The following is a 15503-nucleotide window of genomic DNA, read 5'->3' on the forward strand; positions in this document are numbered from 1 at the left end:
TTGCTCTCTATCTCCACCTGCTGGTAGATGGACACAACCCACCAGTCTATGGATTGATCAGCTTGATGATATGGAAGTTCCATTTACTCTGTCCACCCATTCCTGGTGTAAGATGTTTTAATGTGTGTTGTTTTAACATTGTAAGTAGTGTACTGTACTGTTATTTGAACATTGTGCTTCTCTATTGCTTATGCTGGCTACACATTGAATTTCTTCAAAAGATACGAAATAACTAACCCTATAACATAAGGTTGTGTTTCTCAGCCTTGTCCTAAAGGGCACATCTAACTTGTCAGGGTTCCAGGATTGAATATGTACACAGTGGATCTCCAGTATATGCAAACTTATCTTAAGCATATCCCAGATTCAGTGCGGTTATCCTGAAAATCCAGCTGGCTAGAACACCTTCTGTAAGGCACTGCTATAGGTCACAGCTGATTCTTTGGGACCTGGAATCTCCTCTGTGCTCTCCAGGTTTTCTTGATTTCTACAGCCAGCTTCTCCCCTACCCCCAAACCCCAGCACCAGCAGTACACATTCCTTTCCAGGCTTCACTCATGCTGCATTTGCTTCCAGCTATCATAAGTCCATTTCACCCGTAGAAACAGACACCACCCCTCCATCCACATTCTCAAACCTTTTTTTTTTATTTATTATTTACTGAAAAAAACCCTCTTTTCTCCACCTCCCTCCCTAAGCCATTCATGGGAAAAGTCAAGGTTCAGGGAAAAATGTCTGTGACAGTAGGCATTGCTTTTGCAGTCCAATTCTCTGCCCACAAGAGGAAATGCAACCAGTCATCAGCAGGCAAGAAATCCCCCGTCAACAGGTAGAGTCACCCCTGTAATCATAGCACTTCTATCACTCAACAGGAAAAGGACAGCGTTCACCACGTCATCGACTTCTGCAAGGCAAGCACACACAGATGTGACAGTAGGATGTAATTGTGAATTTGCTGCACCTCCTCCTAAGGGGGCATAAGGGGGCACAAGAGTCTTGGCATCCTGCTCCTAGCAGTACGCATTTAATGAAATACAACACTGCCCTTTTAGATCTATCTTTTACTCTGAACACAGCTCCAACCTTAATATATTACAGGGAGCCAGCAGGATATGCTTTCGACCCCTCCCTCCTGCTGCCGCCAGGTACCTTTGTTGGTGGGGGTCCACAACCCCTGCCAGCCTTAGTCTTCTTCAGCGCTGGTCTCCGGCACATTCGGACTCGGCACAGAGAACGCGCTGGAGACTGACGCTGAAGAAGACTAAGGCTGGCGGGGGGTTGGGGACCCCCGCCAGCAAAGGTACCTGGCGGCAGGGGTCGAAAGTGGCAGGGGAGGGCTAAAATGTGCCCCCTCCACCTTGGGCTCTGGACCCCCCTCTCGCTGAGGTCTGGCTACGCCCCTGACCAACACTGACCTGCAAAGCGCCCAAGAGGAATTCGGTTCAGCATAGGGCCTGCCTTCTGAGGGTCACTCCAGCCGACGCGCCCCATATCTGTCATTACAACAGTGGGGTTCACTGCATTCACACGAATCTGAAATCATACCTCTAAATGTTTAGCAAATTCAAGACAGTAATAACCTACACAATAAAAACAGACTATGATGCCAAAGACCAAAAACCTTAACCAAGCTGCCTCTTCTCTTGGCCCACTGCTCTACTACAACCCATAATCTGCCCTCTACTTTTCCCTTCACTCCCCCACAGTTAAGAATCCTCTGCTTCTCCCAGCATTTACCCCTCCTTCCCCCCACCCCACAGCTGAGGATCCTTTGTGCTTATCCCAGCCTTTACCCATAAGAACATAAGAATAGCCATACCGGGGCAGACAAATGGTCCGTCTAGCCCAGTATCCTGCTTCCCATAGTGGCCAATCCAGGTCACAAGTACCTGGCAGAAACCCAATTAGTAGCAACATTCTATATAGAACCCTAAAGAGTAGCAAGATTCCATATAGAATCTCAAATAACACCAACATTCCATGCTACCAATGCCAGGGCAAGAAGTGGCTTCTCTCATGTCCATCTCAATAACGGACTAAAGACTTTTCTTCCAGGTACTTGTCCAAACCTTGGAAAACAGACGGATGAGGGGAGATATGATTGAGGTCTACAAAATCCTGAGTGGTATAGAACGTGTAGAAGTAAATTGATTTTTTACTTGTTCCAAAAGTACAAAGACTAGGGGGACACTTGAGGAAGTTACATGGAAATACCTTTAAAACAAATAGGAGGAAATATTTTTTCACTCAACAAATAGTTAAGCTCTGGCACTCTTTGCCGGAGGATGTAAAGGCAGTTAGCGTATCTGGGTTTAAAAAAGGTTTGGACAAATTCCTGGAGGAAAAGTCCATAGTTGCATTGAGACTGACATGGGAAGCAACAAATGATTTATAGTGGTAGTAATAAGCAACTGCTTGCCCTGGGATTGGTAGCATGGAATGTTGCTGCTACTTGGGTTTCTGCCAGGTACTTATGACCTGGCTTGGCCACTGTTTGGAAAACAGGTTACTAAGCAAGAAGGACCATTGGTCTGACCCAATATGGCTACTCTTTATGTTCTAACCTGCACCAAATGCTAGTGGTAGAGAAAATACTGACTAGCTCCAGGCTGCACCTATTATTATACTGGTGATATCACTGGAACTTGTCTGTACTTTCTCTACCTGCTGGTTGGGGGATACAACCCACTGGTGTGAACTGGTCTAGCTGGATGATAAGGAACTTCTGTGCTTCTGTCAGGCTTTCCCCCTCATAGCTAAGGATCCTCTGTGTTTGACCCAGGCTTTCTTCAGTTCTGACATTAATAGGAAACTTGACCATGATTCTAACATTTTTTCCTCACTGCCTCCTCCCTTTTCAACCTATTCTGTCAGAAGCTATTAAAACCCTCCAGAACTCATTGAAGACTTGTAGCAAATTGCACCCATGGTAAGAAATGGTAAATTATATGACAGAAATTAAAAATTCCTCTGAACGATTAACTAAGACCACTGGGCCATTTGCGGGGTTTCTAAGGCTTGAGCTCAACTGTGGCGATTGTTTTGGATTCTTCTATCGCACTTAAACAACTACATTAAAACATGAACATAAGATGTAACATTGTTAACAGCTGACTACAAAGATAGAAAAATTATAATGTTTATGGTTGAACTGGCCAAGAATAAGACCACACTTACCTTCTGGGGTCCCAGTTCTAAAGCCATCACTTTAGTTAATATGTCCAGGGCACCTTTTGTAGCGCCTACAGTAAAATGAAAAGATAAGAACCTACAATAGGATCTTTAACGGGAAGCCTGTCTGCTGAGGGGTTCAGGTCCCTATGCAAAGTGTGGACGTCTCTGGCTGAGAAGCAGAACAGAAGAAACACAGCCCTTCCTGCCCTGTGTCCTTGAGGGCAGACAGTAAAGAAAAACAACCTCAAGAACCGACTGTAATGTGCAAGCAGAGCCAATAGACTTGCAATTAAACAGTACTGACTCTCTGACAGATGAGACATCGCTAGTGTTTGGACTAAACCAGCAGGCTGCATGTCTGTAATGAATTATAGAAGAGCAGTAGCAATCTTACAGTACACGGCGTGGTTCTGCAGAGCACACTGCGAAGCTTGGCTTGAGATGTTCACTATGGCCCCAGGAGCTTTGCGTGCTATCATCTGCTGAGCGACAACCTGAAATCATTATAGCATAAGTGAGAAGTGAAAGAAAATTGCACCCAGTGTAGATGTGAGCTGAAACTGCCAACATAATACAGCCTTTGTATCCCAGTCTTCTCTTTGGAATAATCTGTATTTCACAACTATAATACTTAGTCCCTGTATCCCACAGCCCCCTTACACCCTGTGTGCCACCATGCCCACCTTGCAGCTGGTATATGTGAAGCTCCTGAATTTAAGGCTGACCCCAGAGGTGTGAGCACCCACATTAAAAAAAAAACTTTTATTTTAAGGTTTGGCTGTTTGAAGAGTGGGAGGGAATTTATGGACAAGGACATGGATAACAGATACTTAGATCATATTTTGAAAGCTCATGAACCAGGGACAAGCAGAAGATAATTATGGGGGCCGTGAGAGGGGTTTCCCACAATACCTAGGGTCTCCAATCAAGTCCTGGCCCATGGGCACTCCGAACGAGGAAGAGACATCAGAGGAACTGCAGCCACTCAAAATTAGAGCGACCAGTGCTTGCATTTCCTCCCCCTTCCCAAGGGAGCCCTTAACTGTATCCCACTATTCCCTCATCCCCACCAGGGTGGGAAAATACTAAGCTCTTGTACCTGGGACACATGTAGCACCGATTTCACGTTCACATCAAAGGACCTAGAAAATATAAAACATTCAGTTCCAAGAAGAAATGTGTACAAGGAAAGAGCCGATATCTATACGAACGAGAGAGCCAGCCGCTTTACTCCCAGCCCATAAGCCGCCACCTCTTACCTTCACTCACTCTTATTTCTTTCTCACCCTCGGCCCAATTAAATCATGTGCATTAGTGCATTACACTATGTCAATGTACATTATTTACAGCAGTCAGGATTGCAAACTGGTTCTCTGCACATTGGTTAAAGCTGAATCCTTCTAAAACCACAGTTTTGTTCTTTCCTTTACTTATCTCTCTTCAAATCCCTTTATTTCCAGAGTGCCTATACCTCTTAATGATGAAATTAAGATCCTAGGAGTCCTTGATAGCCATCCTACCTTTAAATCCCATATCTCATCGATTGTCAGGAAATCATTTTTTATTCTTTGACAAATCCGTCTTGCCAGATCTCTCTTTAACAAATCCTCAGTCTTTCTCATGGTTCATTCATTAGTACTTTCCCATCTTGATTACTGTAATTATATCTTATATCAGCTCCACAGATTACACCTTGTCCAAAATGCACCAGTCAGATTGATACACGGTGCTAAGAAATTTGATAGGGTTTCTCCACTTCTTCAAGCAGAGATTGGTTGCTCATTCAATATCCCTTTCTCTTTAAGATCACTGTTTCCACTTTCCAAATCCTCCACTCTGGTCTTCTCCTCTTCCTTTCAAACACCTTATTCCCTATTCCCCTATCCGCACTCTACGTTCCTCCCAAAAGCATCTGTTATAGTTACACCATAATTTCTTCAGGTTCAACATCTTCTTGCCAGAAGGTGAAATTAGGCCTTACCTGCTAATTTCCTTTCTTCTAGACCCACCAGACCGGTCAATATTTCTCAGTCTCCCTCTGCTGGTAGGCGTGCATAACCCAAGCGTCTTGACTGGTCTGGAGGGTTGCTGAGGAACTGCTTCATTTTCAGTTCTTGCACCCACTTTCTGGAATGATCTTCCCTTACACTTATGAACTGAACCCTCTCTTTTACGATTCAAAGCTATTCTTAAAGCCCATCTCTTTAGCAAAGCATTTTTGTCTTTTTCATTCTGAATATAGTTCTTCACGGTCGCCATCCCTCGCAGCGAGTTTTTTCCCTTTCACATTCATGTTAATGTGTCTTCTTTAATTAATTTCTACTCCTCCCTTGGATTTTATTAAAATTCCCCATGTCATTTTACTTTTACCTTTTGCTTCTATCCTAACAAGTCAAATTGAATTATATTAGGTTTGATTTGTTAACTGCTTATATATATTTGCGGTATATTAAATAATGCTGAACTGCGATAAATACTATAGCCCACATTGCTATATTGAGCCACCTTTCCTATACCATCTCTGACCTCATTCACCTCAATCCTCTTCCTCACAGTACTGAGGATACTATCAGTTCCTCCTTTCTGCACCAACCCAGGGTCAACTATCAGGTACATTTGACAGTCAATTTTAAACAGCAACAAAAAAACAATAGACCAGAACCCCCCCCCCCCCCCCCAAACAACTGTATATTGATAAGGTGTGAAGACTGTACTTATTCAGGTATTTCCCGCCTCATGAACAACTGAGAGGAATGGGAGCCCTGTGTTTCTAACTATGGGTAGGTTTTCTTTAGAGATATCCATGTAAAAGCACTTTCTTTTTCTGTCTTGGAGCAATTAAATGTTGTTTTCATTGTAAAGAACAAGCCCGTAAGGAGTACGTTGTCTCGGTTCTCGGCCTCCCTGGCTTTTGGTTCAATGCAAACTAAGGAGCCCTTTTACTAAAGGGTGTTAGAATCTGGGTTAAGCACATCTTTTTTTTTTTAATTTATAGACGTCTTTATTGAGCATTGCAAAATCAATACAACATCTACTCAGATTGGTGCAATAAAGTTATCTACATATCCATACAATCATCCAGTGAGTAGTTGACAGAAGAAACATCAATTAACTAACAATGCTAAAACAGAAGCATATGCTACTTCAAATTTTTAAATTTTTTTTTTTTTTTTTTACAGAAAATCTCCCTACCCCTTATCCTCCCCCCCCCCCCAACTTCCTTACACTCATGTACACACCAGTTAACCAGAACACTGTTTTAGAAAGGGTTAAGCACATCTTAATGCGGGACTTAATGTGCACGCTAAGCCCAGATTCAACGCCACTTTTTTAAACAATATTTTGTGATGCTGTTGTGTGCTAATGTTGCCATCAGTGCATGCTATCTCCTACAAGTTAACGTGGGAGCACTTCCCTCCTCCTGTTTAGAAGGCATAAGTACATAAGTATTACCATACTGAGACAGACCGAAGGCCCATCAAGCCCAGCATCCTGTTTCCAACAGTGGCCAATCCAGGTCACAAGTACTTGGCAAGATCCCAAAACAGTACAATACATTTTATGATGCTTATCCTAGAAATAAAGCAGTGAATTTTCCCCAAGTCCATTTTAATAATGGCTTATGGACTTTTCTTTTAGGAAGCCATCCAAACCTTTTCTAAACCCCACTAGGCTAACTGCTTTTACCAAATTCTCTGGCAATGAATTCCAGAGTTTAATTACATGTTGAGTGAAGAAATATTTTTCCCGATTCGTTTTAAATTTACTACTTTGTAGCTTCATCGCATGCCCCCTAGTCCTAGTATTTTTGGAAAGAGTAAACAAACGATTCACGTTTACCCATTCCACTCCACTCATTATTTTATAGACCTCTATCATATCTCTCCTCAGCTGTCTTTTCTCCAAGCTGAACAGCTCTTGCCGCTTTAGCCTTTCCTAATAGGGAAGTAGTCCCATCCCCTTTATCATTTTTGTTGCCCTTTTCTGTACCTTTTATTTATTTATTGCATTTGTATCCCACATTTTCCCACCTTTTTGCAGACTCAATGTGGCTTACATGGTACCGTAATCGGCGTTAACCAATTTCAGTATGAACAAATACAAGTTGTGATTAATATGAAGGTGATATTATGGTAGAGTGAGATACATGTATGGTAAAGACAATTGGGGAAAACTTAGAGAGGGGAAGGAAGAGTTAGGATATGTCCGTTACGTTCTTTGGTTAAGTTGTGTTGCAGATGTCCAGGTTTTTTATGTTGGGTTGGTGGGGTATGCCCTTCTGAACAGTTTTGTTTTTAGTGCTTTCTGGAAATTCATGTGGTCGTGTGTTTTTTACTACTTTTGGTAGTGCGTTCCACAGGTAGGAAAAGCTGGAAGCATAGGTGGATTTGTATTTGAGTCCTTTGCTGCTTGAGTAATGGAGGTTTAGGTATGATCTTGCTGATTTTATGGTGTTTCTGGGTGGTAGGTCGATGAGGTCTGTCATGTATCTCGGTGCCTCGCCGTAGATGATTTTGTGAACTGTCGTGCAGATTTTGAATGCGATACCTTCCTTAATTGGAAGCCAGTGCAGTTTTTCTCAGAGTGGTTTGGCGCTGTCAAAATGCGTTTTCCCATATATAAGCCGTGCTGCTGTGTTTTGGGCGGTTTGAACTTTCTTTATGATTTGTTCTTTGCATCCCGCATAGATTCCGTTACAATAGTCTGTGTGGCTTAGTACCATTGATTGTACAAGGTTGCAAAATATTTTCCTCGGGAAGAATGGTTTCACAAGTTTTAGTTTCCACATTGAGAGAAACATTTTTTTAATGGCAAGTTTAGCTTGGGACTCTAGTTGGAGGTTTCGGTCAATTGTTACTCCAAGAATTTTCAGGCTGTCTGAAATAGGGAGAGTGTATCCTGGGGTGTTAATGTTTTCTAATTCTACTATATCTTTTTTGAGATGCGGTGATCAGAATTGAACACAATATTCAAGATGCGGTTGCACCATGAAGCGATACACACTGAGCAGAGGGTTTCAATGTATAATCAACGATGAAGCCTAGATCTCTTTCCCAAATAGAACACGATCTCTTATCCCATGACTCTCCAATTTCCTCTGGAGTTTTTCATGAGGTACTTTGTCAAATGCCTTTTGAAAATCCAGATACACAATATCAACCGACTCACCTTTATCCACATGTTTGTTCACCCCTTCAAAGAAATGTAACAGATTGGTAAGGCAAGATTTCCCTTCAATAAATCGATGTTGGCTTTGTCTCATTAATCAATGCTTTTGAATATGCTCTGTCATTTTGTTCTTTATAATAGTCTCTATCATTTTGCCTGGCACCGACGTCAGGTTCACTGGTTTATAATTTTCTGGATCACCTCTGGAACCTGTTTTTAAAGATCGGCGTTACATTAGCCACCCTCCAATCTTCCGGTACCATGCTTGATTTTAAAGATAAAATACATATTACTAACAGTAGTTCTGCAAGTTTGTTTTTCAATCCTATCAGTACTCTGGGATGATTACCATCCGGTCCAGGCAATTTGCTACTCTTCAATTTGTCAAATTGCGCCATTACATCTTCCAGGTTTATAGAGATTTCATTCAGTTTCTCTGCCTCATCAGCTTTGAATACCATTTCTGGCACCGGTATCTCTACCAAACCGTCCTCGGTGAAGACCAAAGCAAATACGTCCTTGTCTTCCTTGAGTGCCCCTTTTACCCCTTGGTCATCTAGCAGTCCAACTGATTCTTTTGCCAGCTTCTTGCTTTTAAAATATCTAAAGTTGTGTGTATTTTGCCTCCAATGCAATTTTTTTTTCAAAGCCCCTCTTCGCATTTCATTTGACTTGCCATTCCTTATGCTGTTTCTTACTATTTTCAGTCGGATCCTTCTTCCATTTTCTGAAGGATTTTCTTTTAGCTCTAATAGCTTTCTTCACCTCACTTTTTAACCATGGTGGCTGTCGTTTGGTCTTCCTTCCTCCTTTATTAATACACAGAATATATTTGGCCTGGGCTTCCAGGATGGTATTTTTGAACAGCAGCCACGCCTGATGTAAATTTGTGACTTTTGCAGCTGCTCCTCTAAGGACTCCTGCGTTTTAGTCTGCACAATCCAGTTAGCGCTCACCAATCAGAATATGCTAGCTGAATAATGCTTCCATGCACATTCCCTGCCCATGACACCCTTCCAAAAAAACAGATTTATTAAAAAAATAGGGGAAATTACCACAGCACATTAGGGCTTCTGTAAATAGGCCCCTATGTTACTTCCTAGCTGCGACTCTGTTTGTAAAATTTTCTTCATTCAACCCCCCATTCTGGGTCTTATCATACAGCAGTTTAGTCAGGAATAAAATTTCTTTCTTTTTGTAAGTTTCGGCTATTTTGTTTACATTTCTGTAAAATGTTGACCAAGTGGTCTAGTGGTTAGAGTGGTGGACTTTGATCCTGGGGAACTGAGTTTGATTCCCACTGCAGCTCCTTGTGACTCTGGACAAGTCACTTAACCCTCCATTGCCCCTGGTACAAAATAAGTACCTGAATATATGTAAACCGCTTTGAATGTAGTTGCAAAAACCTCAGAAAGACGGTATATCAAGTCCCATTTCCCTTTCCCCCTTTCCCTTATGACATCACAATATCAGAAGTGAACCAAGTATCGGGCAATCAAGCCATTGTGACATCACTGATGAGGTTGGCTCTTATTGGTGGAATGAGTGGAGGAGTAGCCTAGTGGTTAGTGCAGTGGACTTTGATCCTGGGGAACTGGGTTCAATTCCCACTGCAGCTCCTTGTGACTCTGGGCAAGTCACTTAACCCTCCATTGCCCCAGGTACAAATAAGTACTTGTATATAATAAGTAAGCCGCATTGAACCTGCTATGAGTGGGAAAGCACGGGGTACAAACGTAAATAAAATAAAAACATGCTGAGTGACAAAGTTCGAATTTTGCCAGGCTACGTAGCAATCGATGACTATGTCTTCGTGCATTAAGTGCTGAATCTCAGCAACCCGGCTGGTGACATTGAAAGTCTGAGTGTCTTGTATCAGACCTTGTGCTATGATGCTTTTGGAGGCTCCTAAATTGACACTACAAAAGCTATTGCACTCCAGGCTGCTAAAACGTTTCTCATACAGCAAAGAGTAGAGTGGAAGCTCCCAGTCCCTGCCCCCCCTCCTTCCCTCCTCTATTGCCAAGGGGACACGCGTGACAGTACACAACATGAGCAGGCTGCCAGAAACACCTCCGTTTGGGATATTCTTTGCCACTATCTTGCTACACCTCTTAGCTAAGAAGTGCTGTTGAAAGAGTGTGACGTGAAGGAGTCCATCCCGCACTGGCAGGACATAGTAACATAGTAACATAGTAGATGACGGCAGAAAAAGACCTGCACGGTCCATCCAATCTGCCCAACAAGACAACTCATGTGTGCTACTTTTGTGTATACCTTACTTTGATTTGTACCTGTGCTCTTCAGGGCACAGACCGTATAAGTCTGCCCAGCACTAGCCCCGCCTCCCAACCACCGGCTCTGGCACAGACCGTATAAGTCTGCCCCGCACTATCCCCGCCTCCCAACCTCCAGCCTCGCCTCCCACTACCGGCTCTGCTATTCAATCCCGGTTAAGCTTCTGAGGATCCTTTCCTTTTGAACAGGATTCCTTTATGTTTATCCCACGCATGTTTGAATTCCGTTACCGTTTTCCTCTCCACCACCTCCCGCGGGAGGGCATTCCAAGCATCCACCACTCTCTCCGTGAAGAAATACTTCCTGACATTTTTCTTGATTATTTCTGCTTTAGGCTCATACACCTTTCTCTGCCCACATCCCCTTTCTTTTCCCATGACCACAGCAGGCTGTTTATCTGCTCACGTGTCCACGGCCTCCTTTGTGATCTCTAAGAATGGCTGCAGGACTGCGACACCAGCGTTGTTCACCAGCAGGTCCACGACTCCCACAGCTTGCAGGGCGGTCTCAGTAGCATTCCAATCAGCAAGGTCCACACAGATCACCTCAATACCAGGACACTGCAGCAGGGAACAGAGCATTTCATCACACCTCTGCTCACAAGCATCATGAGCCCTAGGGGGAGACTGTGTGGTATTTGTGGGTCCTACAGATATACCAAGCTCTGCAAATTAAAGTACAGGACCTGAAATACCAGTCGCATGCAATCTATTGATCTGACTAGCCTAGTGTTGGAATGGTTTTGTTCTTTTGTTGTCATGTAGGACATTTTCAATTGTAAAGAAATCTGACTAGTCAAGTGAAATGGATTATCTAACTGGAGTTCTTGTGGGGTCTCACTTATCCCCAGTACTTTTTAATATTTTTTTGCTCCCACTATGTCACTTGCTTAATTGCATGAATTTACAGTTCAGGGTTTACGCTGACAATATTTAAGTTTTGTTCAATATAGACTGTTTGTGGTACCTTTGGCGCAGTTACATATGAGAATTCTTCAGTGGGAACTCAAGCGTCAATGGTCCCAGAAGTTCCACAGCCCCCTCAGCTGTGTACAGTTAACAGAACCCTTCAAAGCAAGCAATTGCTTGGTGGGTAGGCCTCAGCAATATAACGGAGGCCTCTCTAGTCCCCCCCCCCCCCAAACATGCCCAGACCAGTCCCCTTAAACGTGGACATACAGCAGTTTTGCAGCTCCATACTCTGGCTTTACAAAATTGATAATTGGACGTCCATGCAATATGGATGTGTAAATGGTGATTTTCAGATGTCCAAAACACGTATAGAGCACCATAGTGAACTTTCTGGCTATTATCAATCCTGTGACCCAACAATTTCACCTGTTGTGGACAAATAAGCTGGGAATTCCTATATATTTATTTTCTAGAGCTTGATATACCACAAATAGATCCAAAAAGGTGACTACATGGTTTACAAAACAACAAGTAATGTTGGTGGAGGTAGAGGGGTGGGGAGTAGAGAAAAAGCAAAGGACAGACCCAAGAGGAGGGAGTCTCAGAAGCCAGAGAGAAAAGGTGAGTCTTGAGAAGGGAACTGAAATTCTGTTTTTACCATATTCTAACATAAATAACGCAATGACAACCAACTGATTGCCTTCCAAAATAGCATATTTAACTGTATTTATAGCAGCAGGAATATTACCAACTGCAGAAACAAAGATATTATCATTCACATACACCTGGAACTCCAATCCCAATGACCGGGATACAACAGAAAGGGAGACGATTATATAATGAAGAGCACTGACAGAGCAACAGCCCTGCGAAACCGGACATCAAAAGGGAAAAGGACGCTGCTTCCTGTCGGTTAGATATGACACATCAACACAGTAAAGGCAATCACTTGAGCTCCTAAAGAAAACAGAATGATTTACTGAAATATCTAAGGGGCCCTGAACGTTCCAATTTCACCAACTAATAATCAATAGTAAAGCCAACAGTAACTTTTTGCTATAATTGGGTCTAAACCCAACATATCACATTGTAAAACAAAATCCTGTGGCTGATCCAGAACTACTACTATTACTACTACTACTATTTAGTATTTCTATAGCGCTACAAGGCATATGCAGCGCTGCACAAACATAGAAGAAAGACAGTTCCTGCTCAAAGAGCTTACAATCTAATAGACAAAAAATAAATAAAGTAAGCAAATCAAATCAATTAATGTGAACGGGAAGGAAGAGAGGAGGGTAGGTGGAGGCGAGTGGTTACAAGTGGTTACGAGTCAAAAGCAATGTTAAAGAGGTGGGCTTTCAGTCTAGATTTAAAGGTGGCCAAGGATGGGGCAAGACGTAGGGGCTCAGGAAGTTTATTCCAGGCGTAGGGTGCAGCGAGACAGAAGGCGCGAAGTCTGGAGTTGGCAGTAGTGGAGAAGGGAACAGATAAGAAGGATTTATCCATGGAGTGGAGTGCACGGGAAGGGGTGTAGGGAAGGACGAGTGTGGAGAGATACTGGGGAGCAGCAGAGTGAATACATTTATAGGTTAGTAGAAGAAGTTTGAACAGGATGCGAAAACGGATAGGGAGCCAGTGAAGGGTCTTGAGGAGAGGGGTAGTATGAGTAAAGCGACCCTGGCGGAAGACGAGACGGACAGCAGAGTTTTGAACCGACTGGAGAAGGGAGAGGTGACTAAGTGGGAGGCCAGCAAGAAGCAGATTGCAGTAGTCTAAACGAGAGGTGACAAGGGTGTGGATGAGGGTTTTGGTAGAGTGCTCGGAAAGAAAGGGGCGGATTTTACGGATGTTGTAAAGAAAGAAACGACAGGTCTTGGCGGTCTGCTGGATATGAGCAGAGAAGGAGAGAGAAGAGTCAAAGATGACCCCAAGGTTTCGAGCTGAGGAGACAGGGAGAATGAGAGAGCCATCAACAGAAATAGAAAACGGGGGGAGCGGGGAGGTGGGTTTTGGAGTTTAAACTGATCAGTAATGAAATGAAGCTGGTTTTGTGGGGCTTATGTTGCATAAGTGATCACCAGGGCAGGGTAGAGGCAGCCACTGGGATGAAATGGCCTCTGCTTTCATCCTTGGAGGCTCAGATCAGCCCTCCACCTCCACCTCCACCTCCTACCAGTTGTTCCAGATCCTCAGTGATAGCTGAAATTGCAAACTAAGAAAGTTACATTTTTTGGCTCAGTGTCCTCTGGACTTTGCTTTGGTTTGAAAACATGTTGCAATGGAAGTACTGGAGGGGGGGGGGGGGCGGGGAGAAGAGTCTGTTCAGCTGTGGGAGGCCTGGCAGCATTTTAGAAGCAATAAAGTAGTAGTAGAAGGTGTTTAATAGTAAGAGATAGAGAGAAGTGAGCTTGTGGGAAAAAGGAAATGGGGTAGAGAGAAAAACAGATCTAGGAGTATGGAGGGGAGGGGAGAGGAGAGGAAGAGAAAGGGAGGGGAGAGGAAAGGAAAGAAAGTGGAGGGGAGGAAGGAAAGAAGAAAGGAAAGAAGGGAGGAGAGAGGGTGGGAGGGAAAGGAAAGAAAGGGGAGAAGGAAGAGAAAGAGAGGGGGAGAGGAAAGGAAAGAAAGAGGGGGAAGGAAAGAAAGAGGGGAGAGAAAGGGAAAGAGGAGGGGGGAAGGAAAGAAGAAAGGAAAGAAAGTAGGAGAGAGAGAGTGGGAGGGAAAGGAAAGAAAGGGGGAGAAGGAAGAGAAAGAAGGAGGGGAGAGGGAAGAGGGAGGGGAGAGAAAGGGAAAGATGAGGGGAGAGAAAGGGAAAGATGAGGGGAGGAAGGAAAGAGGAAAGGAAAATAATGGAGAGAGAGGGAGAGGGAAGGAAAAGGGAGGGAAGGGAAAGAAAGGGGTGAGAAGGAAGGAAAGTGGGGAGGGAAGAGGGAGGGGAAGAAAGGGGGAGGGAACAGGAAGGGAAAAGAAAGGGGGAGACAGAAAGGAAAGAAAGGGGGGACAGGGAAGGAAGAGAAAGAGAGGGGGAGAGGAAAGGAAAGAGGGGTGTGAGGGGAGAGGGAGGGGTCGCTTCTTACCTCACGGGCTAAGCTGTCCAGGTCAGACTTTGTCCGGCTAAGTCCGACCACACGAGCACCTGCTCTGCGCAGCGCCTTTACGGTCTCCCGTCCGATCCCTAGAGCACAAGGACCAGGGTCAGGACCAAGGACAAGGGTCAGGGTCTCCCTCGCCCACATCCCCTTCTTACCTTTCCCTGCCCCGGTGACCAGGGCCCGCAGCCCCGTAAAGCTGATCTCCATGAGCTGAGCCAGACCAGACACTTCAGCTGTAGCTGGAAAGGGCAGAGCCCAGGCGGGGTTAAGGGTGGAAAAGGAGGGACTAAGTGTGGGGGGGGGGGGGGGGGGGGGAGAGAGAGAGGGACTGGGGCTGCGCACAATTTCTGGCTTCCTCCTCTCCTCTCTCGGACTTTCACAATCTCCTGCTGCTCAGAGATTTGGGATAAATTAAGCACATGTTCACTTTTTAAATCAGAGACGAATAAGTTTCTTCCCACTGTTTCCAAAATCCGGCCACCTCCGACCCACCTCCCCCTCTGAACACGTACAGGTCACAACGTGAAACACAGCTCAAGGGGGTGGGGGAGAGGGAGCCCCGACCCTGGGGAGGGTCTCTAGACTCACACACAGCAGAAACTTGGATTATGGGAAATAAGCAACAAAACTAGTTGAAAAATACATATAAAATAACATTTACCTCCTCAGTCACAGTCCAAATAATTTTTTTTTTTTTTGGGGGGGGGGGGGGTGCGTTTGTGTAATTTCACCCAGGTCGGCTAAACAAGCCGATTCAATCCTTTGTCGTCGTCGTCCCCCCCCCCCCCCCCCCGCATGCAGCGGGGGAATAGTAATTTTCATTTTTTTTTACAACACTGAGGAATTCAGAAGTGCAAAC

At 44.2% G+C, this 15503-nt stretch overlaps 1 protein-coding gene across 1 annotated transcript; it reads right to left on the reverse strand.

Annotated features, from left to right (window-relative positions):
* Positions 1–653: 653 nt before the first annotated feature.
* DCXR (dicarbonyl and L-xylulose reductase) lies at positions 654–14920 on the reverse strand. The gene is made up of 8 exons (XM_030205183.1): positions 14800–14920; positions 14630–14727; positions 11047–11201; positions 4274–4316; positions 3569–3668; positions 3178–3242; positions 1416–1533; positions 654–904 (listed from the first exon to the last, which is right to left on the reverse strand). The coding sequence occupies exons 1-8, from the start codon at positions 14849–14851 to the stop codon at positions 801–803; spliced, it is 735 nt and encodes a 244-aa protein (XP_030061043.1). The 5' UTR covers positions 14852–14920; the 3' UTR covers positions 654–800.
* Positions 14921–15503: the final 583 nt, after the last annotated feature.

Source organism: Microcaecilia unicolor, chromosome 6, assembly GCF_901765095.1.
Source record: "Microcaecilia unicolor chromosome 6, aMicUni1.1, whole genome shotgun sequence".
Lineage (NCBI taxonomy): Eukaryota > Metazoa > Chordata > Amphibia > Gymnophiona > Siphonopidae > Microcaecilia > Microcaecilia unicolor.

Excerpts from the sequence above, each read along its gene's own strand:
- DCXR (XM_030205183.1), bottom strand. The coding sequence starts at position 14,851 with ATGGAGATCAGCTTTACGGGGCTGCGGGCCCTGGTCACCGGGGCAGGG. Across the intron at positions 3,669-4,273 it reads CGGTGCTACATGTGTCCCAG|GTTGTCGCTCAGCAGATGAT; the intron begins GTACAAGAGCTT and ends TAATGATTTCAG. Across the intron at positions 905-1,415 it reads TCCTCTTGGGCGCTTTGCAG|AAGTCGATGACGTGGTGAAC; the intron begins GTCAGTGTTGGT and ends CTTGCCTTGCAG.